The following is a 27,296-nucleotide window of genomic DNA, read 5'->3' on the forward strand; positions in this document are numbered from 1 at the left end:
CGCCCAAGATGGCGTCGCGGCCGCGGAGCCTGAGGAGCAAGGTTTACTGGTAACCACGGCGTAGGGGAGGTGGGGGGCTACCCCCGCAGGCCTCGGCTATACGTGTGCCTCAGCAAGGGCTATGATCGTTCTGCGCGGCGTCTCAGGCGCTCGTTAAAAGCGCAGTCTGCCCGGCCATGGCTCTGAGGGAGCTGAAAGTTTGCCTTCTGGGGGTAAGTGTTCCGCGGCCAGCTCTCCGCGGGGCCCCGGCGTGGGCCTGGGACGATGGGAGGGAGCCTGCTAAGGGGCAAGCCTGAAAGGTTCTCTGTAGGGGAAGAGAGAGACGCTGCATAAGCCCTAGAGAAGCTCTGGGTGTGGGGGTTCTCTGTCTGGGTGAAGGGTGGGCCTCGCCCCGCAGGAGCTGCCGGTCCGCCCCGGCTGTCCAGCCCCGTCTCCCGGAGGAGACCTGGCAGCCGGAAGGGCCTTCCCCTCGGCGGGGGGAGGTGTTTTCCAGGGGGCCTATCGCTCCTCTTATCGGTATTTTCCTTAAAAAAGAAGAGAGGAAGCAGGGGTGTATGTTTTCTTCTTTCTCACAAGCGGTTTCGGGCTTGAGTTAACAAATAAATAAATAAAAGCACCTGAACTCAAACTCGCAGGGGAGGGGCCTGAACTTTCTGTAACATAGTAGGCTTTCAAAGCGTTCCAAGTGTGGTAGGTGCTGGAATGAGATACCAAGCGAAGTGATGTAGAACTTCATTAGGAACTAAGGCTATAAAGCTGTGTGTTGGCTTGACTTGTTGTGGTCTGAGGGCTTCACTGGAAAGCCTCGTGTTGAGTAGGTATTTTCTCCACCTGTGTCTAAATCCTATGTTGTACAGAGTATGACAGGCACAATTGTTTTCTGCATCTAAATGGCCACATTGTCCTTCAGAGGGAAAAATTATCTGCTTTTATGCTCTTTGCATTATGAAGGTATTTGGGGTAACTGTGTTTACCTGACCTGAGAAACCTTTTGTCGTGTAAGAAGACAACAGTCACCCAGGAAAACTGGTCCTTGAGCTCTCAGAGCCAGGAACTATGTCTGTGTTTCTGTTTTCAACATTTGCTCTCCTTATTGAAGCTGCAAACATGATAAAATACAGAACTGAGATAACATTTTTTCCTTGAGAGGAAAACCACTAGACAAACAAAAATACAAGCATACATGCTGTACCCAAACTTGCTACATTATTCAGAAGATCCAATAAAAAGCATGAGGGCATAAAACTTCATTTGCAATAAAGCAATTTCTCAGTGATTTTTTTTTTTTCCCTTAAAATTTTATGACCCTAGAGATGTAAAGCAAAAAGTCTGTCATTGCCTGTCTTAATTAAATGATCATTTAAAATGTCCAGCTGCTACTGAGAACAGTTTATGGCTAATAGTTTGTTGTTTCATTCTTAAACAGGCCTTCTATAGATCTTTCTCCTTTTTTTGTAACTATGCAGTCAGTGGTGTGAAGACATACATGACCTGGAATTGTCATGTTATGTTTCCTGTTTTACCATGTATAGCTCTGTGGAGTTGCATTAGAAACATATTTCAGGTGTGTCACAGAAGAATCTTCAAGTCTTTCATTATGCAGGGTGGGACAGCATTAGTCAGAGTTTGAAATGTCTGTGTCACACTTGTATAATGTGCTGTGCACCATTGGCTTGCAAATGTGGAGTACCATACTCAATTGCTGTATCCTTTACCAGAAGTGATAGCTGGTCGTTCCCTCTTCCTGTTCAAATGCAGGTCATAGCTTTGGGGGGGAAAAAAAAAAGAAAGAAGCTGGAAGAACTGATAATAATCATGACTGCAGAATTTTAGTCTTTCATAAAAAAATCTTAATTTTGTGTAGAATACTGTAACTTATCAGGGGCTTTTCACTTTTCTACAAAATAATACTAATGCCTGAAGTATTTCAGAGTCTAACTTGTGCCAGGTTTTCTGCAGGAGCTTGCTCTTTATGCACAGTGCACTGCAAGATTTGAGAACAAAAAGCATCGTCTGTTTAGAACTAATGCCTCTTTCAACTGTTTCTATTCTTTATTTAGGACACTGGTGTGGGCAAATCAAGTATTGTGTGGAGATTTGTAGAAGATAGCTTTGATCCCAACATCAACCCAACAATAGGGTAAGAAGCTAAATTGTATGAATAAATTATGCCTTAGATGCTTCCATTGAAGGAAAAATACCCTTTTCTCATGCACCATTCTTCAATTTCAAAGTGTAATGACTGTGCATCTACATGTTGGTTTTTCTAAGGTTTGGGTTTTTTAAGAGTCATGTACACTAAAAAGTCTCACAGGGTTTTGAAGGTAGTTAATGTAATAATTCAGGCTGTAGTTCTCTTCATAGATTGTTGCATATAGATATATAACATTAGAAGTACACACTAGTACTACACACATAATTAATGTGGTTGGTTTCATGGGTAAGATTATTTGGAAGTTGAGCCTCATAGCAGCAATATTACTGATCTCAAATCTTCAAATGGACAGCAGGGAGAGCAAGAATCAGGAATTCTTGTAGTGGTTGAATTTGTTTAGTATTTTTTTCTGCCTTTTTTATTTTGTAAGTGTCTTAGGAGCTTCTTTGCTCAGAATCAATTCTTTACTTACAAGAGAATGTGACTTCCCTTGCTGCTGAAAAGCGTGTATGTGGGGGGATGTCAAAGCAACTTCCTGTCTCAAGTATCACACAGGCTTTACTACAGCTTTGACCAAAAAAAGAGCATGCTGATAAAGATCAGCTGTGTCTCATCATGCCCTAAAAAAATGGGGTTCCTATGAGATACCTCTCTTTCTCCCCACCTCACACCTCCCACCTCTCTTGGTGGAAATACTTAAGAAAGGTGGCCTTTGAAATAGATTGCAAAATAGTTTTCTTGGATCTTGAAGGACTGAACATGTTTAGTTAATGTCAAGCTAGCTACAGGTTCTTTTTTTGGAGGACCACAAAACTGCTATGTGGATAGTAGATTTTATTCACTTCAGTAGGGGAGCAGGCTGTCTTAAATGTATAAGTTCCAGCTGTGTATTAAAGTTCAGACCTGCTGCCCATAGTGATATTAACTGTGAGAAAAACTTGAGATGGTCACTATTGAAAGATCCAGTTGGTTTTCTTATTACCTGAGGTGTTTGAGAAATCAATTATCCATCATCATGCCTGATCCTCCAGATACTTTAACAACAGTTTGCTAATTGTTCAGCTAATATGGGTGGTATCTACAGTGGCCCAAATTCAGCCATTGTGTTCACACATGCAGTTCCTGGGAGGTGGAGGTGGAAAGGTAAGTGCTTAACTAGTAGGTGACCAGGTGTGGTAACTCAGACTTAGGTTTTGTGAATCTTTTTCATTCTTCCAAAGCCATTTTCTATTAATCTGATAGTTTTCTGGCTGTGTGGTGTGTAGCTTGATCTTTTCTTCTTTTTTTTCTTCTTTGCTTGACGCAACACCTACTTATTTGAAGGCAGGAAACCAAAGAGATCACCTGCGTGTGTCTTCACAGAGGAATGTCTGTAACAGATGCACATAGTAATTTAAGGTGCTTTTAGGAGAGGCTAGCCATTGTGGGGATGAGGCTAACAGAGCAGAACTTGTCTTCATGGCTTTAATGACAGTACTGGGATTAGTGCACTTTCTTGAACTGACACAATAAAAATCTATCTTTCAGCAGTCATTACAAAATCATGGTCTAACAAAAAATGGCATCATGGTAGGTGGCTATAGTAGTATAAATTAATCAAAACCTGCCCAAAAGTTTTGTCTGAAGTTCCAGTAAGATACAGTCACAAAATTTTAAGCATATTATTTTATTTTTTTTTCCTAAATCTTGGGTTTTGTTTCTAATTCTGACTAGGAAGTAGGAAGAATGAAGTAAGGATTTGAGAGAAGTTTTAAGGATCTTGCAAAGCTAAAGCTGAGAACATGTCTTCATTTGCTCCTGGGGTTTTGAGTTCGTGAGATAGTTTTAAGATGAATGGAAACAGAACAGGAAACATATGACTATCTCAGCAATTGTAGTTTGCTGTCATGAATGTTTGTCATTCAGGTTCAAGTTTGGGCAGCTGTAGAAACTGTCAGAATGTCCTCTCAGGATGCTGAGAACTCATTCTGCCTTCCTTGACCAGCATGTATCCAACTTCGGGTACTGCAGAACATCTAATCTTTCATTATAGCATTGAGAAGGAATCATGAATGAGTATGTAACTACTTTCAGGTGCATCTTGTTCACATGGTTACAGTGCTTACTCTAGCTGGGAGAGGCAGATAGTGAAATTTAATAGAGATAATGCATTTTTCTTACTAGAAGTCCTTGAGGGCAGCCCTGCTTTTGAACCTTTTCACCCAAAAATGATTTGCCTTTGAACTGTTTGGGTTTTGTTTTGGGGTTTGGTTGGTTGGGTTTTTTTTTATTGACATCTGTCAGAATGAGAGCTTCCACTTGTCAAGGAATTTCAAGAAGCATTCCGCCTCCATTTGGAATGTTTAGTTGAGATGTGAATTACAGCTGCACAGCTGTTCAGTGCAACTTGATAGTAAAGGAATAGTTTGGTTTACAGAACTAAATAAGATAAATATTCAGTGAGAATCAGAGTTAGGAAATTGTTTCCATGTTGGGCAGTGATTTTAGAACTGATGCATACTTTGCAATAGTCTTAGAGATGTTGGGAGGCTACAGATATTAATATCCCTTTATTTTCTGTTAGCCATTGCTAAAATACATTATCTAGCTAACAGTTCAAATACATTGCAGTTAGACCATTTCTTTTTAAGAAAGCTGGCTTCTTAAGGGAATGATCAGCTTTGGAGATTGGCATACTATTTGGCAAGCCATCTGAGCTTAAGGAATGAGGTTACCTCTTAACAATTGAAAGCATTGTGTCATTGCTTTTTTTGGTTGTTTTTTTAAGATGTAGATAGCTATTTTGTCCTCCTATAGCATTAAAGCATGTCCAAAAGTTATAACTACAAAAGGGCCATGGACATTATTAAAATCTCATAGTGCTTAAGATCCAAGATAAACTGTAGTCTTGATTTCAGGTATTCAATGTTGATCATGCTGAAAAATTCTTGCTCTCTGACTCTCAATCTACAGGCAGCTTAGTGTACTGTAAGAAACTCCAGTACAGGCCACCTCCAGTATCTTCCTATCCTGCATCTTGCCCAAAACTAGCAATACAAAACGTTTGGAGGTCTGCAGTATTTTCAATTGATGGGTATTAAGCATACCAAAGGTGTTCACAATTATAACATAGGATCTCATATGCTTAAAATAATTATGGTCTCTACAGTTCCTATTCTACAAGAACTTGAATTCAGTGTGTGGCTGTTCTACTTAAATGTGCTTACAGGTAATAAATACAGCAAAGAACTCTCCCTTCTAAAATATTAGGCCTCCAAATTCCTGTTCTTGTTGGAAATACTGATTCATGTAGTGCAGATCAAACACAAGTACCTCACAATATTTTACTGTAATGCATCTAGAAGTTGGTGGGAGGCTGCCAGGGTATAGGAAGAGATTTTTATTTGCTCGCCTTCTGGAAGTGCGAGAGCCTCTGCAGACTGAAGTAATATATGACAGAGAGATTTGGGAGCTGTACAGAGTGCAGAAAAAAAGCAAGTTACTCACTATTGATTTCTCTATCCTTCTAACACCTACCAATAGTGATACGAATCTCCCATAATTTATTCCCAAGCACGGATTTAGCAGCCTTTATCTTAATACAGACATAGAAAAAGCCGCTACCAAGGATTTGATCTTTCTCCCAGGAATCTCCAGTGTACACTGAAGTGATTTGCTGTGATTCTTCTGTTTAGGAAGAATATTGCTAAAAAGCCTGACTATTCTGACTTTTGCTCAACCTTTATTTTTATCAAAAGCTTATGAACAGTAAAAGCTTATAATATGGGTAGTATTCCTTCTGTTTGGATAAATTGAATTTCATTTTCTGAAAGGAAATTTCATCCTCCAAGCTCAGTTTTCAGCCCTTATATATGAAAATGTTCATCTTTTTTGGGGAGGGGAGGGCAAAGCACTTTTATTGGCATGTGAACTTTTTTAAAGCTCATGGTGGTAATGTTCTGACAACATATTTATGTTAATTAAAAGCTTAAACTATCATTTTTTTTCCAGAGCTTCATTTATGACCAAGACTGTACAGTATCAGAATGAGCTGCATAAATTCTTAATCTGGGATACAGCTGGACAGGAGCGGGTGAGTAGAGGCAGTATGTGTGGTGATAGCTCTGCACAGAGTTTGGGTTCTTCTCAACCCTGCCCCTGACAGCCACAATATGATCTGGTTTTGTGATCTGTATGTATTTGAAAGTTTGTATCTATGCAGATTTCTGTCAAGATATGGGTGCCGTAAATATGTTTTTATTACTCGTTGTTGTTGTGGTTAAAGTACAAAGTTCAGGATGATTGCTTAAGAAGAGTAGCTTATAAAACAAAAGACTGGGTTTAGATTCACTGAAGGGAATGCCATTTGAAAAGAAAACAAGACCAGGGGGTGGGAAGGAGCCAGCAGCTGTCTTTAGTACCATTTCCACCAGTTAAACATTCAGCTGGTAACATGGGAATCAAAGTGAAATGTATGATTGCTTTGCATAGTACAGGTAAGGCCCTGGTGCTGCAAAAATATACGTAGTTTGGAGGTTTGATCTCTTCAGTGTGTGGAGCTCTGAGGGGAGGCAGCAAGCTTTCAAGAAAATCAGTAGTCAAATCAGTTAATTTGCATGATTTAAACTTTTTCAGGAAGACTTTGCTAGTTAACTTGCTTGCTCATGGATTATTTGTAACAGTAGTGGAAATTACAGTAACTGTGCTTATTCTTGCAGTTTCTTGTCTGTTAACTACTGTCAACTGTCGATCACTCATGAGTGTTTTTATTTGTGAGGATGTGAGGCAACTGCAGCAAAGGTAGACACCAGAGCTGTCCCCAGTGAGAGTTAGTGTTATCAGGTTGGGTTATTACTTCAGGCAAATGTAGGATTGGTTCAAGAAACAGAGAGCCCTAGCAAAAAGAACCCCAGCCGAACAAAACCAAATAAACAAAACCCTTGTAAGGGCTCAGTCATCTCTTGAAATTGTGAAGTCCTGGTGGAATTAACTTGCTAGGTTTTTAGCTTGATAAGAGTCTGAATGGCTAGGAAGTAACTCAAGTATTGCATTTCAGTGCTCTAGATTTTGAAAGACAATTTACTTCCTTCTAGCAGCCCTATATAAAGCAAATTTAACATTGCCAGGAATGTGCCACAGGAATATATCCAACAGTATTTATGTTATCAGAAATATCCAAGCCCTTCCATTTCTAGCAGTTAGCCAGTCAGCATTTGCTGTGAATAGTTTGGTTTAAGTGAACATCCTAGCCCATGCTAGGATGTTAATGCTGGAATGTGAATCTTTTGAGAGGCTGGTACTCTTAAACAGAAAGCTTTATAAACATGCCTGCCACAACTTGGCAGGAAACATCCATTACATTAGCATTCCATCCTGTTAATTTTAACTGTGTTTGTGAGCAATAGGAGAATGCTGTGATTTGGATTCAGCGCACTGCAACCTGAGGAAGCATGTCTGCATATGATTGGCATGTTCTTTGTCTTCTTTTCTTTTTGGTTAGACTTTGATACCTCTTTAGTTTTCTTCTATTCAGTTGTGTGACAATCTTTTACTGAAATCAAAAAAGGAAAGATGTCTTACCAGAGGTTTGACCCAAGAGCCGTGATACACGTGACACTTCTGTTCCACACATGAGAGAAGTCACTGTGAAGTCCCAATACATGCCAGGAAACCAGTGAAATGGGAGCAAGGATATTTACTTTGAAATGTTGCCAATATATATCTTCATACGTGTTTCCCTCTTCCAGCCAGAACAGCACTATCATGTACTGCAAGGCACAAATAGTCTGTATACCTGCCTTGCCCTGAAGTTTATAGCACAGTTTTCTGGTCGTACAACACATCTGGCCAAGAACTGTGGAAGGGATCCCCTCTGTGGTGATCTAGGATACCAGAATTATCCACGCCATTCTTGGAACTGAAATGTTTCTGCTGAGCTATGATGTGTAATGCCCAGAATTAGTAATCCTGGCTTCCTGAGGAGCATTTGCTATTTTCCACTTCAAAGCCCAGCAGCAATACTTCTACTATACTGGGCAGCCCCTTTCTTCTAAATGGCTTCAGGTAGTGGCTGGCCAGCTTCACTCCAAAGGTGGAAATGTGCGCTAATTCCCTTCACACAGCACATTTCCCTACACACACAAGGCTTATTTCTCCTCTCACTTCTTCTACCCTGAATAAAGCTGATAGGAAATTACTTACAGCAATTACAATTTTTGCCTTCTTACCTAACACTTTTGACAGCTTCTCTGGATTATTACATTGTCATCTTAATAATTCTGTCAAAACACAAACTGGAGGCTGGCAGGCAAACTGGAGTCTCTGGAAAAATAGCAAGAGGAAAATTCAGTGTTTCTGGTAACATCTGTTTTGTTAATGTATTTTATCTGCCGACTGCTCTTGGGTGGAAAAAAGTATCTAAGTGTTAGCAGGCAGGAAATGAGAGTAATACAGAATGAGCAAGTGAAGGTTGGTTTATTCCCAATGTAAATAGTCAAATAATCAAAAAGCCAGGTCACAACCAGTCCAAGTGGTGGTTCCCCAAGTATATTTCCCTTTACATTTCAGTACTTAAGAGGATGAGAGGGATTATGTCCCAACATGCCTGCCCATGCTTTTCCTTTGCCACTAATAAATATTTTTATAGCCTGAATTTTGTGTTCAAAATCATGTTTTCACAATACAATTTGAGACAAATGTAGATGGTCTGGAAGTCTGCTTTATAGTAAGATTTTTGATTTGTAATACTGCTCTTAGTTGAACTGTACTAAGGAAAAGGAAATTGGTATTTTATTAGAACTAAACAAGCCTTTATGAAAAACTGCATTCTGTGTGTGATTTTTTGGGGGGTTTGTTGGGGTTTTTTTCTTTTCTTCTTTACCCTGAGTAATAAGATGCAGAAAAGTTGTAAATCACACACGCTCACATCAAAGCAGTACCTGCAGAGTTTGCACTGTGCTTTGACTGAGAGCTTTGGTTGCTAGATTGCTTATTTGGTTCTTTTTAAATTGGCAGGATATCACACTGCTTCTAAGAATGCTTGACTGATAGTTTTGATGCAGCAATCATGTGCTCTCACTTTCTTCAGTTCTGGATTCATAAAACACTGTCTGTGCAAAGGTAGAGGCCTGGTTTATACCCTGCAAATGTGGCACCAACTGAATGTGCCTGATACAGATTTAATTCTGAAAATTGCAATTAAATTACTGTAGCTTTTTACTATCTCATGGGTTTCTTTACAGCTCTTTTTGCTATAGGTCTTGTAGTTGTGGGCTTTAGCTGGTTTTAGCTGTAAACATACTTCTACTGAAAAACTGAAGCAAAATCCCTAAAGCCATAATTTAGATGAATGCTAAAACTGCTGGTTTCCTGATAAGTGTCTGATGTGTGATGCTAGAGGCTGACACCAACTTCTAAACATTTCAGGTCATCAGTAATACATATTAGTCTTCTTGAGATTGCTCTGTGTCCAAAAGCATGAGTGTCTCAAAGAAGCAGCCAGTTCAGTTTTGACAATTTTCCCCTTGCTTGATGTCTGAAGTTAAGCACATATCCTGTGGGTTCATACCTGCGAATAATCTACATGCTTTGAATTGAGAGATTCTAATGTGGTCAGAATAAGGTCAAGTTTGGCTTCCTGCTTTTTTTCAGTAGGTGTGCTGCTGATTCTTGAACTACTTACTGGTTGGCATTTAGAATCATAGAATTGTAGAACTGTTAGGCTTGGAAGGGACCTCAAGGATCATCTAGTTCCAACCCCCCTGCCATGGGCAGGGACATCTCACACTAGATCAGGTTGCCCAGAGCCACATCTAGCCTGGCCTCAGAAACCTCCGGGGATGGGGCTTCTACCACCTCCCTGGGCAACCTGTTCCAATGTCTCACCACCCTCATGGGGAAGAATTGCTTCCTAACATATGATGTGAACCTACCCATTTCTATTTTTGTTCCATTCCCCCTAGTCCTATCATTACCTGACACCCTAAAATGTCCCCCCCCAGCTTTCTTGTAGACCCCCTTAAGATACTGCAAGGCCACAATAAGGTCTCCTCAGTGCCTTCTCTTCTCCAGACTGAATAGTCCCAACTCTCTCAGTCTGTCCTCATAGGAGAGGTGCTCCAGCCCTCTGCTCATGCTCCTGGCCCTTCCCTGGACACATTTTAGCACATCCAGATCCTTCTTGTAATAGGGGCCCCAAAACTGCATGCAGTACTCCAGGTGGGGTCTTACCAGAGTGGAGTAGAGGGGCAGAATCACCTCCTTTGGCCTGCTGACTAACTGCCTCTGGATGCAGCCCAGGATGTGATTGGCTTTCTGGCTGCAAGTGGATATTGGTGGCTCGTGTCAAGCTTCTCATCAGGGCTGCTCTCAAGCCAGTTGCTGCCCAGCCTATATCAGTGTTTGGGGTTGCCCCAACCCAGATGCAGGACCTTGCATTTGGTCTTGTTGAACCTCATGACGTTGTCATGTGCTCACCTCTCCGAAGACATTACTTTCATGGAAGTTTATCTATTCAGTTGCACTGCCTCTCTGTAATGGTAAAGAAATTTTCCCACTAATGTGGACTTTAAAACTAGTTTTCACTTACTTCAATAATAATGAAGTCATGGAGGTAATTGGAAGATCAGATTCATAGGTATGCTGTCTGTCTTTCAGTTTCGTGCTTTAGCCCCGATGTACTACAGAGGGTCAGCAGCAGCCATTATAGTCTACGACATCACAAAAGAGGTAAGGAATTTGTTCCTGACTCAGAAAAAAAAACACAGAAATTGTAATGCTGTCATGTGCTAGTTCTGACTCTTAATTGCTTTTGTTTTGTTTTGTTTTCTTCCACATCAGGAAACTTTCTCGACATTAAAAAACTGGGTTAAAGAGCTTCGGCAGCATGGACCTCCAAACATCGTTGTAGCTATTGCAGGAAATAAGTGTGATCTTAATGATGTAAGGTAAATAACTGTTGACAGTTCAGAGGTTTTCACTTCAGCTCCTAGTGCTCAGTACTTTAAGATTTTAAAGCATGTGATAGGGCAATTTAAGCTGTTCTTCACTAGCATTGTAGTTTCACAAAGGGTCTGAGCTGTTTCTACTGTCAGATTTGGTTAATCCACCCTTGGACAGTCTTGTCCACTTCCTCCCCAGCGTTGGTGTGAGTACATGTGTTACTGGGCAGTAAATCAGGCAGTAAAATGGATCCAGATTAAAACTAAACATTTAAAATAGGGAAAAATGATCCAAATGTATTTATCTTTCTCACACCATGAACACTTGCTGGCACAGCAGAGGTGGGATAGCAGAGTAAGGAATGAGCAGTTTACAGGGAGACAGGATTACCTTTTCTAGTGGCAATGCCAAGTTACACAAGCCTGAACTGCCTGTAAAACTACAGTGTAATACAAGCTATTTACCTCACTTTATAAGAAGTACCCCTGTCAGTCACTGCCACCTCATTTTTTTTTTTTAGGAAAAACATCAAACCTGTTTGAAAGTATTGTGTAAGTTTTCCTTACTTGCTTGTTCAGGTGCCTTCCTTCTCTGCTTAAAAATCAGGGTGGAATTGGCTGTGGCTGAAATATTTGCACGGAGCAGGAAAAGTTCTTGAGAAACTTTATGAACAGCCAAACTTTGGAAAAGGCGTGTACTAAAAACAAAAGAAGTCCTTTTTTATTGATACCCTGGTTAAATAAGCCAAAACTCAGAAAGGAGGTGTATGCAAGCTTCTTAGGTTTAGATTTCATTGGAAAAGGTACCACAGCTGGTGTCTCAAAGGAGGCAGGTGGTTGTGTTTTAAGAACCACTGCAAAGTTGGTTCTTAGTATACTTTTACAAATTGTTAATATCTGACAGTTATCTAGTTCTAATAACTAGCTCTAATAACTTCTGTTAGAAGTAGCATCTCTTGAAATTCAGCATGAAATTACTTAGAAGACAAATACAAAGCATGCAGTATTAAGTCTCACACTTATCTTTCGATGCTTAGATGGCATCATCAAGTATGTAAACATTGCTGTTCAAGCTAATGGGTGAGATTCCTTGTGCTTTAGTCAGAGACTATATTTAACTCTGCTCCAAACTCTCTGCTTTTGATAGTCTTGAGTCCTTGTTACTGAAAGTAGCCTATGGTTTCTAGAAACTCTGTGTAAAGTGACTCATTCCTCTCTACCTGTTTGGGTTTGGTTTTCACGTTGGTTGAGGAAACGTACATCATTAGCAACTTGCCTACTAGGGATGCAAAATAACCTTCTCACTTCATGGCTCTGTGTGCTCAGTCGAAATATTTTCTTGCTCATAACTACATCTTCATGCTTTGTGTAAAGTAAATGCTCTACTAATGTCTGGGCAGTGTTCTGGGTGCTTGGCTCTGTAAATGGCTGTAGGAAATCCACTGGATTAGTGGAACTAATGCTTTAGGATCTGTTCCGTATATCTAAAACTGTTGTGTGTGTGAAGAAAGCACCATCCAATCAATCATTGTGACCTACATTTGAAGCACTCAAGAAACAAACTCCACTGTAATGTTGTCAGGTGGATTAAGGCCTTGTTTAGTTCATGATTCTGGTGGGTTTTTATGTCAAGGTAAGGTTTTTTATCCTCAAGGTAGGGAGACAGTGTCAAATAAAGGCTGAGCATAAGCTTCAGCATAAGGGAACACTCTGATGCCAAACAGGTAAAATGCAAAATAATCATTTAATGAGACACTTTAAATCTTAATCAGTTCCTGAAGATTTTGAATAATGAGGGGTTTGTATTCACATTTTTTTCTTTGCTTTGTTTTTCCAGAGAAGTCATGGAAAAAGACGCTAAAGACTATGCAGATTCCATCCATGCAATATTTGTAGAGACAAGTGCAAAAAATGCAATAAACATTAATGAACTCTTTATAGAAATCAGTAAGTATTGAAACAGTTAATGTGCTTTCTTCTGGAAGCAGTTCAAGTAGAAATTTGGTTGCTGTATTGTGCTATGGAGGTGAAATTATTGAGGTCAGAGTATACTGACTTAAATTTGTTCCAATCAGACATGAATACACAGTGCAAAGTGAGATGTATAAAGTTTTGGTCATCTAATGACCTCTAAATAGTCCTTCTAGAGATAAGCCTACTGTGATGCTGCTGGATAAATAGCAAGGAGGGCACTTGTGTCAGAAGTCAGTGTTGTCTTACCATATCTGTTACTGAATATTTTAATCTGTACTTCCAAGGTTATGGAAAGGAAGTGGCATGGGAAAGATGCAAACTTTATACAGCTGAGAAAAGGAATTAAGTTCTCGCTCTTGGTGTTTGTACTTAGACTAAAACGGTGTACTCTCAAAACACTAAGAATTTATAAATGCCAAATTACTGCATGGGAAATAGCAACCATTGTGTGTAGGTTTTTCCACAAGTGTATTTGTGGTAGCTTGGCATTTTGTTTTCATTAAATTGCTAATCCCTTATGTCTGATTCATGGTGGGGATGACATGGACCTTTTTTTCATGCGTGTGTGAATGAAAGGCAGTATTCCAAAGTGAATTCCATGCAACATTTGCAGAATTTTTTCAAGCAGCAGCACCAATGTCCAGGCCTGTTTGTGAAAAGAGGAGAAACAGCAATCCATTTGTCCACGTGTGCACTGCAGTTTAGCTTTGACTAACTACAAACATTAGACTTGAGGGAGGAAAAAAATAGGGTCCTTGGAAGCAGTGGAATAGATTGAAGTTGATGTAAGAAGTATGTGCTGTAGATTAGCTTCCTGATTTACTGACTTAATAGTTGCTCTCTAAAATTGATCTTGAATAAATGATGGGAAAAAAAAATCATAAATCCTCCTCTGAAAAGAATACTCATCCAGGAGTAGTCAATTTTAAAGACTGATTAGATGACTAAAGGAGCTATCTTTACAAGCACTTCTTCTGCTAAGCCTGAAGCAAGTGATCTATGGAAATGCAGGTGATCTATAGAAATGCAGGTCAAGATGGTAGTTCTCAATGAAGATATTCCAGATGGTATTTTATCCTGCAGAGTATACTCTCTGGGTGTTTTTATAGCTTAACTCTCCCAAGTCTAGATTAGAAAGGAAAATGCTGCAAAACTACCTTAAAACTGCCTCTGCTGCTCTTTTGTGGAACTCATACAGACACAATAGGGACTGTTATCTGCCATTCTGTTATGAAGCAATGTCATCATTAAGGACTTATGACTAAGTGAAGACTCGTTTTTGTATACAAAACATACACTGAATGCTTAGAGTTAGTTCAAAGGATAATGTTTGCTATGAACTTTTCTTCTGCCTTCTTTTAGGTCGCAGAATTCCATCAACTGACACCAACCCTCCGTCTAGTGGTAAGGGCTTCAAACTTAGAAGACAGCCATCGGTGACAAAGCGCAGCTGCTGTTGACTGACCCCTTAGAAAATCAGACTTGTTTATACAGTAGGTGGTCTTGGAAGTTAATAATTCGCATTGGGTTTATATTATCAGTCTTAGATCTTTATCTGCTGGTGTTCATACACCCGAGGTCCCGCAAAAATGGACCAGCTCTTCTGACATCTGTACACGCGCAGAAAAGACTGCATTCGTAACATCAGCCTGTTTACTTGCAGAAAGTGTAGTATCTCTTGCATTCAAAGGGAATCCATCATCACTTTTTTGGCCTTGCTTGAAGGGAAGGTGACTATATGGATGATAGAACTGAAATGTTTAATAGTTTCGTAATCCGGATTCGAGGGTTGGTTGTTGGTTTTGTGGGTTTGGTTTGTTTTGTTTCTTTTAAAAAGGGAAATGAGCACTTTTGTGGGACTTTAGGGGTGGGAGGAGTCTGGAAGGGTAGATGTTAGTTCTTCCTTTTCTTCAGTAAGCCTTATTGTAAGTGTAATCGTAGCTAATCCAAAGTGTGATGGCGCAGTTGATGTGAGATGGCTACAGAATAAGCAACTGAAGACAAGTAATAGGCAAATGAGTCCATCCAGTCCCCAAATCCCATTTGCACTTTTTATTTAAAGATGATATGCACCAGGGATGGGGACACAAGCAACAGATCTTAAACCATTGACAATCTTTCATGCTGACTTCAATCACTTTAAGGCAAACTGATATGCTCATAGGCATCTTTATGTTCCTGCAAGTTGGGGTTTTTTTAATATTCAGATGGTCAAAGAAAAGTGTTTTAAATGGTTACTGACTAAAACCAGATGCTGTAAACAGGTGCTGCCAGTGGTTCTGATTAATATCTAAAAGTTTTTGGGGAAAGCTTTCAATTGCTTGGCATGTGTAAAGTGTTCATATTATATTTATGAGACCAGTGTTTAAAGTATTATAAATTATGTAAAAACAGTTAAAAAAATGCAATCTTACACACTCCTTCCATTCCACACCTATGGATAAACTCCTGGGGAATTTCCATTGGGTTTTTCTTTCCTGCATTTTAGCTGTTTTCACTGTGAGTTCATCTAGAGGCAGACTGAAATTCTTTCTTTTAATCACATTTGAAAGGGCAAGAGGGAATGCTGTTGGTGCAGCATGAGGTCTCTCTGTTGAACAAGTTTTCACCTTTGGTGCACCCAGTTTGTCCTGGTTTGGGCACAAAAATCCAAATAGGAAGTAACTTTAAGAGATGGGGTAATGTAGATCATTACCTCCTGCTTCCTGGGCTTTTTCATCTGTGAGGGTTTTTAGCAAATCATTGTTTAGCTTATTCTGTATTTGATTTAGTAAGCTCTCAATTAAACTATAGGTTGACCATACCCACTTGTGCTATTTTATTTATTTTTTCTTTTTGTTTCCTACCAGCACTAGTGAGAAACTTTATACTTCTGAAGAAGAAAAGCTTTTTAGACTTGGGTGTGTACTAAAATACACTGTTTAGTTGTAGTATCAAAATGAGCTCATGTCGATGATGCTTATTCTTTGCTTGTAATATGTTTTTTCTATCATCTCAAGTATTTTCTCTGAAAGAAATGTAGAAAAGTTTGTAAGAAATGGAAGGACATGTACTTCAGAGCAGTCTCTGTTAGTGAAAATTCTTGTAGGCTATTCAGGAGCAAAACAGGTGAATGTTACAGGGAGATTTTGAAAGGGTCCCTATGTTTTAATGAAACTTGGTGACTACATTTTTATCAGGCTTTTTACTTAACCCCACATTGTCAGTTATGCCTTCTTTGTCACAGCTGTACAGGCTGTGTGCTTGTGTGTCCAAGAATTTTATCTTCATCAAACAAAAGCTGTTTGAAGTTCCTTTGTAACACTGGTCCTTAGGAAGGCATCACACAGTAGAGGTGGACTTGTGTTTGGTGTTCAGCCTGAAGTATGACTGGTTTTAACTATTTTTTTTCCCCTGTCACTCAAAGCAAATAGACTGTGAACAGAAACATATTTCCATCAAGTATTTTCTAGCAGTACTATATAATTAGTAAAGAAAGAATAGAGTAAGCTTGCTCTTGGGTGTATCTTTAATTACTTAAAACAAAAAGGTCAGCAATAAATGTAGAACTTTCACAGTGCCAGTCATGGAAATTCCAGCTTCTTTGAAGTATCTCAAGTCTTACTCCTAGCAAATTTTTAAAAGATGAATTGTGTAGTTGTCTAATTCACCTAGGTTTTTATAACATTTTGTGTTCAGTGTTTCAGAAGTCTGTTCTATACCAGGTGCTTTAGTATCTTAACTATGATGCAGAAAATACTGCCTTTGTTAAACGTGGTTAGTCATGAATCTGGAAGTTCTTTAACTTGGAAAGATCATGTAGTGAAAGGAAAATCTCAGCTATTTGGACTATCTTTAACATAAATTACTAGAAAAGGCAATTTCAGACTTTCTAAATTATTGTTACTACATACTAGCTTATGGTAAAAATGGAGGTGAAACCTCTTTTTCAGTGAGATAACAAAAATAGTTTACTAATATCTATCCAAGATTCATTAACCTGAAAAGAAAATACTGGACTCTAGGCAAGACTGAGAGTTAGGCTAGTTTTGAGATTATTGTAGTTCTCTCCAGACAGGAGAGGCATCAGTTCATAAACATTTGCCAAGATACATGCTTTCTGATCCATCCTTATTTACTTGCTAAACACCAAAACTAAACTCTAAAAACAAGCAAAAAAGAAAATACCCCAGAAAGACTAAAGAAGCAGCAACAATCTGGCTCTTCTCAAATGTAGCTGGAGTCTTAATGCCTCAAACTCCTTTTGTTCATTACCAGGCTAAGTGAAATGCCGGCATGCTTCATATCCTTTTTTGCCGTTCTGGTCTTGAATTACTGCAGTTAATAAAAACATGGAAATTGCCAGTGTTTCAGACTGTCCAAACTACAAACACTGAAGAGAGGCTGCTTTTTAACACATGCCTATTTAAAAGGACAGACTGTTGATGTAAGATCTTTTGAGCCAAGATAACTGTTTATTGATCAGTTGGCCCTAGCTGAAAGCTGGAATGCAGTCTTCCCTGGATGAGATGCACATGTTCATTGTTTCATTTTTGTTGGCAAAAAATGGTTTCTTCTGTACTAATAATTTGTTAGGCCATCTGCTTTCATCTTGCACTAGGCTTGCTGCAATTGATTATATTTTGTCCTAACATAATTTCACTATTTGGAGATACATTAGCCTTTGAATGCTTGGAGTGCTGGTTATTAACCATTCCATCTAAATTTTTAATAACTTCTTTTCTGTTGTTAAAGCTCAGGACTGAAGTGTTACTCCACTATGCCTGTTTAATGAATGGAGCTCATCATAGAGGCTAGACTTTCAGATACTGCAAAACAAGCTTGTCATGTATGTAAAAACATGGTGAGGTGCATGTCCTGTCATTGATCCAGAGCATTTTTAACTGACATAATAAGACTGTTTCAGGTTCTAAACACCACCAGTTCTCTCCCATGAAAGTTAGATTTGTACAAGTGTATAATTTGATAAATATTTTGGAGCACCTTAAATATGCTCCTCATGTTTTTGACGGTGCCTTCATATGACCCTCTAAATTGCAACAGCCTCTTAGCCAACTTACTGCTGTCTTGATCTGTGCTGTAGGTTGTGTTGTACTATATTTCACATACAGGCTGAAGACTGGCATAAGAAATGTCGAAGTAGGCAAAATCTGGAAGCGTCTAGTGGCTAAACTACTGAAAATTGTTATAGGTGCTTTGAAAAGATCTAAGACAATTCTGACAACTTTTGCAGTTGCCAAGAAGGTAAAGATTTTGTTTAGGTTATTGAATCCATGTTGAAAGAACAAAAATCATTGGACTTCAAATCCCTACTGACATGAGTGAGGAGCAGACCCTTCAAGCACTACAGGATCAGACAGTTAATAGTTTAGAGGGATGTTTTAGGCAGACTTGAATCTTTGGGGTGTTGGTGTACAACATACCAATTTAATACTACCAGACTGCTTAAGAAAGGTTATTTACATGCTTGAGAAGAAAATAAGAGGAACGCAGACAATGCCTGCACTGATTTAGAAGTCTAATCCTTTAACTTGGTTGAGAGATGTGGGATTCATTGGGAGCTGTCTACATTCATGCTTAAAGCTTCATTTTAATTATTAAAAAAATAATTTATCCTGACTATTTTTAATGGTTTAGAAGGTGCCCTCAACAAAATTTTTGTTACAATGTTAATACTTATTCCATAACATGAATTTTCTGTATCACATACTGAGTATTAGTTGGAAAAGGAAGCTTTAGCAGTGATGATTGAATGACTTTCTTGTGAAAGAGTCTTCAGAGTTTATTAAGGATAGCATAGTCTATTTGTGGTGTGCTGTGTCAGCAATCTGCAAAGACTATCTTGGGAATTGATGATGTACAGGAGAAGAAGCTGTCTGAGCTGTGTGTAACCAGTCACCCGTTAGCAAACCTCACGAGCAGTAGTAGCTACATAGAATTACAAAAAGCTCTCAGACATGAGGAGAACCTGAATAATTCACTGACTTAAACTTCTGCATTGCCTATTCATTTTCCTAAAAGCTTCATATATTTCTCTTAAACACTTTAAACCTCTGAAAACAGAGGCGCTTCTGGTCACGGACAAGAGAGAAGGACAAACATTCTTCAACTCTTTTAGCAGGAAGTTGTTTTACAGTGACCTGGGGCTGTTTGTGTGCCACAAGTCACATTGCTTGAAGCAGGAGAATTGTGTGCTTGGAATGTAACTTACAAAAAATCTGCACAAAATTCTAGGAAGAAAATGGTAGAAGTTTTATGTTCAGATCACAGCTGTACTAATGGTAGGTGGCAAAAGATTTGTAGAGATAAGATTCTGGTGTGAATTACCAATGTAAGACAGAAATACAGGGTTTAGTATATATTTTTAAAAAAAGGAACAGTCATGCTAGCTGTCCTCTTCAGAGTCACATGGCTCCAGCTTGTAAAAAGAAATATGCTTGAAACCACATCTTTGCTTTTCATACAAGACTTCAGGTGCCAAAACACTTCCCTAAAATTGTTAGGCCTTCTGACACCAATGTTTGCTTCTGAAAAATCCCTTCTGATACTTTGGAGGTCTCTAAGGTTTGAATGCAAGCCCTTTCTTAGGCAGAATCCAAAATTTATGACTCAGAAAATCAAACAAGCATTACCAAACTTTATCCATGAAGTGTCACAGCTAACAAATCTTTTGAGGGATACAAGACTACCCTGATACCCTGGAGCACTGATGAGCTTAGTCTCTGACATGTCAAAATTATCCTAGGGTCAGGATTTTCTGTTTTCCCCAGGCACCCCCAATTTTTAATTTAGTATTGTCAGTGTGAATGCTGTAAGTATCTGTTTAGGAATACTGAAGGAGGTTCTAGTGGCATAGAGTTATTTGATGTTTCCTGTTTTATGTGGAAAACCAAGGCAGTAGGATGATTTGTCCAACTCAAAAACCGAGACAGCACTTGCTGAAACTGCAGTCATTCTAGAGTAAAGACTTACTAGAAGAAACAATTTTGCTTTTTGATCATCTTGCAGGTTGGAGTTCTTAAATTTTTCCTTAAACACTAACAGTTTTATTCAAGGAGCTAATGACCTCTGTAAAGATACTCTTATCTGAAGAAGGTTGGGGTTTTCTTTGCTTTGTTTCTATTAATGTTTTCACACATGTATTCTTGAAGAAGCCAACTGCTACTTCTTTTTGTCAAATGTTGAAGGATACAGGCCACTGCCATGCTCTTCATCTGTGCAAGTGTGATGCTCCACCCAGTTGTTGCACTTGGATATGCTGTAACCCTGACACCTGGAGAGATTCACTGCTATTATTTTGCCTCACTTTTACTCATGTTACAGAATGTATTTCCTATTAAACCCATTATGCTTTGGTGACAATTTGTTCTTTGTTTCCTTATGGGGTTTAGCTAGGAATAGGTGGCAAGTGTCGTCTTCTCCCCAAAGGTTCTCGAAGTATCTGTTACAGCAGCAAGTATTTGTAAACAAAATGGTAATTCATTATTACAGCCTTATGAAACTGGTGTAAAAACATAGCAGCTGAGACTTGTACCAATACTGATTCGTACCACATAATGAAGGCTAAAGGCACATTCATTTGGGGGAGCAAATTATTGTTAAGGCTCTAGTAACCTAATGTAAACTCTTCTATATTTTAACTTCTTTTTTTTTGTTGTACTTCCTATTTCTGAATATTGCATATCCAACGTGGAAATTGTGACAATTGCTTTAAGACACAGAAACTAATTGTATTTCTGTAGGTGTAAAACACTTAAGTCTTCTTAGCAATCTTTCCCCTTCTACTCCCCACCTGCAGTACAATGAAAACAAAATCATTCTGAAGGTGTCTTCTGAACAAGAAACTTTGCATTTGTCTGTTCAGGACACAGAAATAACCTAATATACCATATAGCTCTTGCAGTGTAATGAATGTTTGTCTGTAAAATAAAGCATGAAGGTTAACCTTTGTATCAGCAATTCTTGTCCCTCTTAAGAACATTCTGCCTTTTAATTATAGGATTGGTTAACCTGTTACAAAGGTTGAGAGGTCTGTGCCTTCTTATTATGTTATCTCTTATTAAAACAAACTTAAGCCGCTCCAAGTTACAGAGCATTTGCAGCACTGTAAACTGCACAAATTTACAACCCTTGCTTCACTGCATGAAATGTAGTCGGATTACTAGTGTTGAAATATTGTAGTGATGAATTCCCAAGCTTATGAATGTTTTGAGACTTTTTGGGTTGTGTTTTTTAATTTTCTTTTTTGTTTTTCAGTCTTCTCTTAGGCTGGCCCTGAGAGTGTGTACAGGTTTGTCTGTATTGTTGGTTTGTAGATGCTAATGAGGAAAACCAGGCTTTTGTGCTCTCTGTTTGAATTGTTACACTCCCATATAGTGCAGAGATTGCAAACAAATGTCCATTTGGCATAATGTAAACAGCCTTTTCAGCCTAAGCATTCATAATAAACTTTTATAGTGTAATATCATGCTAAATCACTACCAGTCTGATGTATTGTGGAAAAAAAAAAAAAAAGGACAAAAAAAAAAAAGGTGTAAACATTTTATTAATAAAAAGCTTTGTTTATAAATGTGCTGGCTTTGTTCATAAACACTTCCAAAGTGCTCAACATTTCAGGAAGTAGTTTCTATAGCAATAGCAGGAGGAGGGGAGATCAATGCAAATCATCCTCCAGCAGAAGTGAATCTCAGTGATGATTTGTATAACTTTTCCAAAAAGACAGAGTGCTGCTCAGTCAGGGTCTGAAGAATTTTCCTGGTTTATATACACAGCAAAAGGCACAACACAAACTTGTACAAAGAGATGGGGGGAAAAACCAGCAGAGAGAATGCAGCTTTTGTGTAATGCTTCCTCTCTCTGCAGCGTGATGTCTGAGAAACTGCAGGCCACACAGAGTCCTGTCAACCAGTGCAAGGCCTGACAAATTCTAGCAGGGTCAAGTTATTTAATACATTGCATTTAGCTTAGATTGCCTGAAATGTAAAATCTTAGACTGCTTAGGCCAGGTTTCTGTCAATCAAAACTGTAAAGTGCTTTTAATGCCTGCCTAGTGTTTTGGGGGCCTGTCATGCTAGAAAGGGATTCTTTCTTATTTGTTGATACAGCCACCTGGCTGGCAGCTTGCCTTTTTTTTTTTTTTACACACCAGTATAGAGCACAAAAATACAGTTGCCTACAATTGTCTTGCTTATCTGAGGTGATGCTTAAAAGATGTAGTTTTCTTGTTTTAATGCATGATGCAAGTCTAGCATGTTTAGTTACTAGCAGCCTTTGAAAGTGTAAATAAGCAAAAAGTCATGGTTTTGATAGTGCCATTTCACCTGAGACCGTTGGATACAAGTTTCTACTAAGCAACTGGCTGCAGTTCCTATGCAGAAAACACACATTGTCATCTTTTTAACAGAGACCTGGAGTAGCTTAAATTCATTGTTCAGTACCTGTTGGTTTTAAGTTACCCTCTTAGATGTACATAAACAACTTTTGAAGAGTGTAAAATATATTTCTATAAGGGGTAGGAATGTGCATTGGAGAGAGCATAAGAAGAATATACATGAGGAATGTGCTAAATAGAGAGAAAAACACATTTACATGTAGGGAATTCAATCACTAAATGCACACCACCTCATTTGAGCACATACAACATGAGATAATCTTGTACTTGGATCAAGTCTTTCATAGTATTTAAGGTTAAAGTTTTGTAATAGATGAAACTGTTTGTTAAAACTGCCCCAGTACAAAGCTTTGAGGTGCTCCTCAGAGTTTTCCTAGAGTGTTCATCTCCATTTTCTCCTGTTGATGAAAAACCCACCTGGGCAGCAAGTTACCGCCTAACCTTGGCATGGCTGAATTGTTAATGAAGAGAGAGTTGGTTTATGTTATTGATAAGGACCCAGTATTGCAGGTACCCTTCATCCATGCTGTGTTTGGTGAATCTGATCTGCATTAAATGTACATGTTATTTGCAATACAACAGCCCCCTGACAGCCTACATTCATTAGACTGAAGAGATTTTCAATTTAAACACTGCTGTGCCTTATAAAACCAGGGAGTCCTTCAGATCAGGCACCTAAGTTCAGAGCTGCCAGTTTTGGTAACACAATACAACTAGGCAAAGCCTTTAAGAGGTAGATCATCAAATGCTTAAGTGTTCTTCGTACTTCTTTCAGGAAAAGTGGGACTTGGAATGGTCTGGACAGCAACACTGAACAGTTGCTTACTTAAGTGGTTTTTATTATATATGGGTTTATGATGTATAAAGTTATCTCTTATTCCTCACAACTAACTTGCAGATACATATGAAACTTTTCTACTAATGGACTGAGAATGACAGAATCTGTTTATAAACATAAAACCTGAGTGATTCAAGAAAGAAGATAACCTTCCCAGCATATCAGACAAAGAAAGCTCTACTCCACAGCCTAAGTGTACCCAATTGTCTCCTGATTTGAGATCTAGTAAAATGTTATGACTTACAATTTATAGCATAAACAATGGATTAAACCCCCACAAGTAGTAAAACAAATAAGGCAAGCATATTCCAGGCTCCAAATACAATTAACTAAGCAAAACAGAATAGCAGAGACCTGAGGACCATCTTTTGTCCTACAGAGAAGGAATTTAAGGAAGAGTTGCAGTATATTGCTGAAGCTTTTAAAAATTAGTCCTCTGTATTGGGCAAGAGCAGGTTTCACTTGGATTATGCAAACCCAAGAGCTATACTAAACATGTATATGGGCTTGGTTTGCTTTTGGCATGGAATGAAAGACAGAACAAGACCAAAAGATTAAACAGGATCAGAGGTGGTTATGCGGAGGAGCTGAAAAATACAGATTATCATGGACAAGAACAGCTGAAGTGTTGAGACATGGCATAAATACTGCAGAGGTGCTCAAAGCATTGAATGGCATCATCCCATCCAGTGGTGTTAATTTTAACGTGTACATCAGTCATTTGTCGCTGCTTTTACTGCCAGAAAGGAGAACAAGCCTGTTGTCACGAATTCCAGATTTTTATCATTTTTTTTTAGCTACCTTACATACTCTTGGCAATTACCAAGTAAAACACCATTCTTGATACAAAGAACTTCTGTGAGGGTGAGGTACGTGGCATCATGAGTTGTGTCAGTGCAATAAAATTAATTTTCATAATAGGTTACTGTTACCATGTTTTATTCACCTCTTACCTATTTGCTCATCAGACCTGATTAGACCTTAATATAACCGAGTACTTTGAGATACTATTTTTTGGAAGCTGACTGATGTCAGTACACTTGCCTTTCATCTCTGCAAATGACATCTCCTCCCAAAGACCTGTATGGCTGAAGTCATGAATACTTTTTGGTGGATCAACCTGGAGAGAAAAGAAAAAAGCTTCCTGTTACTGTAATTACTCGGGTCTAAGGCTACCAAAGAAGCAGTACTTTGTATCAGACCAACCTGTAAATTGTAAAACTATTTTACATCAGGCTATTTAGAATACCAAAAAACCCCCAAAACCCACCCAACCCACGAAACACACAAAAAAACCCCAACCAACCAAAAAACCACAAACCAAGCAAACCAAACTCAGCAACAAAAAATAAATCCAAACAAAACAACCCAAAACTTCCGTTACAGTGTAGAAAAGGGAGGGGGATATTTTTCCAATCCCCGAGATGACCTGTAAGTCTCTTTTGACTTGTTGAAAAGGTAATCTGTCCTTGATGACAGGCCCCAGCCTCTCCTGGAGCTGTAATGGTCTTTTCTTCAGCTTTGCAGTCACACCACAACTGCCCCAGGGTGTCACTCTCTGCAGAGCAGCTGACTCTCCAGGAACCCCTCCTTGTCCTGGATGCTTTTCTCTTTCCCTTTCTTAGCTATAAACTTCACTGATGGTATTAATTAGCCCCTTTTCTGTTGTACAAGATTACAGACGTAGGGCGGTATCTCGGCCCAAACAAGCTCTCAAAAGAAGCCGTAACGAGTCTCCCCACACTGCCCCTGCCGACAGGCGGACCGGACCGGGCTGGGCCGGGCCCTCAGCCGCTGCGGGAGGCGGGCGGCAGCAGACGTCAGTCGCAGCCTCTCTCTGGGCCCCTCCGTGCTGCATCATCCCGCCTCCGTCCCGCCTCCCGCCCTCTCCCCGCGTCCTGCCAGGATAGCGTGCGCGCTGGGAGCCTGCGAGCCACCGCCCGCCCTCGCCGGCCTGTCCCCGCTCCGCCACCCGCAGCGCCGCTCCCTTCGCCTGTTCGAGGCCGCTTGGCGGGGGTGAATAAACCAGCCGAGCGCGCCAACCCCCCCGCCCGCCTGCTTGTCTTTCCTCCTCCCCTCCCTCCCCCTTTCCTTCCCCTCCCTCCCTGTCCCTTCCTCTCTCCGCCTGGTGCCGCCACCGCCGAGGAGGAGGAACATGGCGAAAGCGGAGCAGGTCCTCAGCCTCGAACCGCAGCACGAGCTCAAATTCAAAGGTACGAGGTGGCCGCCGCCATCCCCCGCTGCCTCCCCGCGCTGGGCCGGCGGCACGGCCGCTCTCAGGCCTCGCTCCAGCGGCAGCCATTTTCCGGGAACCGGGGCTGGGCACCAGCCGCTAAAATGTCCTTCAGCGCCGCCGCCCCCCCGCCCTGCCGGGCTTCTGCCTGCCGCGGGGCGGGGAGGTGCCCCCTTCCCCAGTTTCCCGGGGCTGCAGCGGGGAGCGGGTGTCCCCCGCTGGGCCTGCCCCCGCCGAGGCTGCGCCGCCCACCCCCACCCGCGCCGCGGGCGGCTGCTGCAGGGCCGAGGGCGGCCCTGAGGGAAGAGCCCGCGGGGGGGGTCCCGGCCGCCGCCTTCCCCAGCCGATAGCGGAGCAGCACACCCGTGCACAGCCCGTTTCGCTCCCGGGCTGACCTTCTCCCGCCGCGGCGGAGGGTGGGCCGCGGGCTCTGCGGGCGGCGGTGGATAGCTCCGGAGCCCCGCGGGACCGCCCGGGAGAGGGAAACATCCGAGGCGGCGGGAGAAGCCCTGGGCCTCCGCGGAGGTGCAGAGGCAGGGGAAGGCGGTGCTCTTCAGCGGAGGGCTCGGAGTCTCCCGGCCCTGAGGCGCGGGGGAGTGAGTCCTCCCCGAGCTGTCACGCAGCTGGGGCGTGGGGCACCCGGAACGTGTGCGTGCGGTTCGGCCGGGCTTGGACGGAAAGCACAGGGCCGCTGGCCAGCTGCTGGGCAGCGTTCCGCGGCTCTTTCATATTCCTCTTGTTATAATTCGGCAAGCCACTTAGGTAAATTAATCGTAAATACTGTGCGGAAATCCATCAATTCTTTAAATAAAAATCTTGAATCGGCGCGAATTTTCATTAGCCTTGGAATTGCCATCTCTTAGCCTGACAGCACTGCTGTAATACAATATCTGGGATTACAAAAAAACATTCAGCAAGTTTATTTATGCTACCAGAGTCAGAGGTCCTTTATAGTTTCATTTGAATATCTGGCAAATCTGTGGTTGGTTTGTGCCTTTTTTTTTTCCCCCCTTTAAATAGTAACTTACTGGCTTTTGGTAAAAATAATATACCTATAAAAAGCTTTCATATACATTTTCAAATGTGGAGGAAATCTTCACTTGTTTTTAACAATAAATATATTGGAAGCAATAATATCCAGTGAGCTTACCCAAAAAAGCACAATAAAACACTGGATAGGATGAATATATCTTTGTTTTAAGATGAAGTATTTGTGTGTTGTTATGGTAGCAGTATCAAACATGCTTAAGAAGGAAACTATTGTTTAAACATTCTTTATGTTCAATATGATTAGAAGAAAATCAGCTCTTGTTCTGAACAATGCTGCTTTCAACAAACAAGTGAAAAGCTCAGTTGGGTAAAAAGTGGGCTCCTAATTGGTGCTGAATTGCTAATGAGACCTAATTGTGATTAAAGGTTTGGGTTTGTTTTTTTTTTCCCTTAAGCACAGGTAAGTACACACCCAGCAAAATTGTGGTTGGTTTTTTTTAATGAAATAAAGATGACTTGTCCAGCTCTTTCAGTAGAGGTTCTGGGCTACACAGTGACCCTTGAAGCTAAATCAACCAACCATATAGATTTTGGTTGCCAAATCTTTAGCCCATAATGTTAACATATACTCCTTAAAATGTAAAATGTTATTTGAGTAACTGCAGCTATTAAGAGATCTAGCTTAAAAGTGTGCTTAAATATTAGTGTTCATGCAGACTTAATGCTATGGACAGCATTCATGTGCCTTGGCAATACGTTCTGTCTTACAGCCCTTTCAAACAGGTAGTGGACTGCTG

At 40.3% G+C, this 27,296-nt stretch overlaps 2 protein-coding genes and 1 long non-coding RNA gene across 4 annotated transcripts in view; 2 read left to right on the forward strand and 1 right to left on the reverse strand.

Moving 5' to 3' along the window:
* The first annotated feature begins 53 nt into the window (after positions 1-53).
* RAB22A (RAB22A, member RAS oncogene family) lies at positions 54-21,509 on the forward strand. 2 transcript variants are annotated; one of them, XM_068150013.1, is made up of 7 exons: positions 54-212; positions 2,061-2,140; positions 6,146-6,227; positions 10,790-10,861; positions 10,973-11,079; positions 12,911-13,020; positions 14,410-21,509. In XM_068150013.1, exons 1-7 carry the CDS (start codon positions 177-179, stop codon positions 14,505-14,507), a joined length of 585 nt encoding a protein of 194 aa, XP_068006114.1. In that variant the 5' UTR covers positions 54-176; the 3' UTR covers positions 14,508-21,509. The 2 variants fall into 2 exon arrangements, with proteins under 2 accessions (XP_068006114.1, XP_068006113.1); XM_068150012.1 differs by lacking the exon at positions 54-212 and adding an exon at positions 1,482-1,758.
* Positions 3,694-26,104, reverse strand: LOC137446926 (uncharacterized). The gene is made up of 4 exons (XR_010988760.1): positions 25,905-26,104; positions 24,321-24,396; positions 8,362-8,455; positions 3,694-7,685 (listed from the first exon to the last, which is right to left on the reverse strand). It is a non-coding gene; the product is annotated as an uncharacterized lncRNA (long non-coding RNA).
* The window catches only part of VAPB (VAMP associated protein B and C), a 30,685-nt gene continuing 28,569 nt past the window's right edge, over positions 25,181-27,296 (forward strand). The window contains exon 1 of the mRNA XM_068150011.1: positions 25,181-25,489. Within this exon, the coding sequence (XP_068006112.1) occupies positions 25,432-25,489 (58 nt within the window). The 5' untranslated portion in view covers positions 25,181-25,431. The remainder of the gene's footprint in view (positions 25,490-27,296) is intronic.

The sequence above is a fragment of the Melanerpes formicivorus genome, unplaced genomic scaffold, assembly GCF_026170545.1.
Source record: "Melanerpes formicivorus ecotype bairdi unplaced genomic scaffold, bMelFor1.0.p_v2 SCAF_19, whole genome shotgun sequence".
NCBI classification, from domain to species: Eukaryota; Metazoa; Chordata; class Aves; order Piciformes; family Picidae; genus Melanerpes; species Melanerpes formicivorus.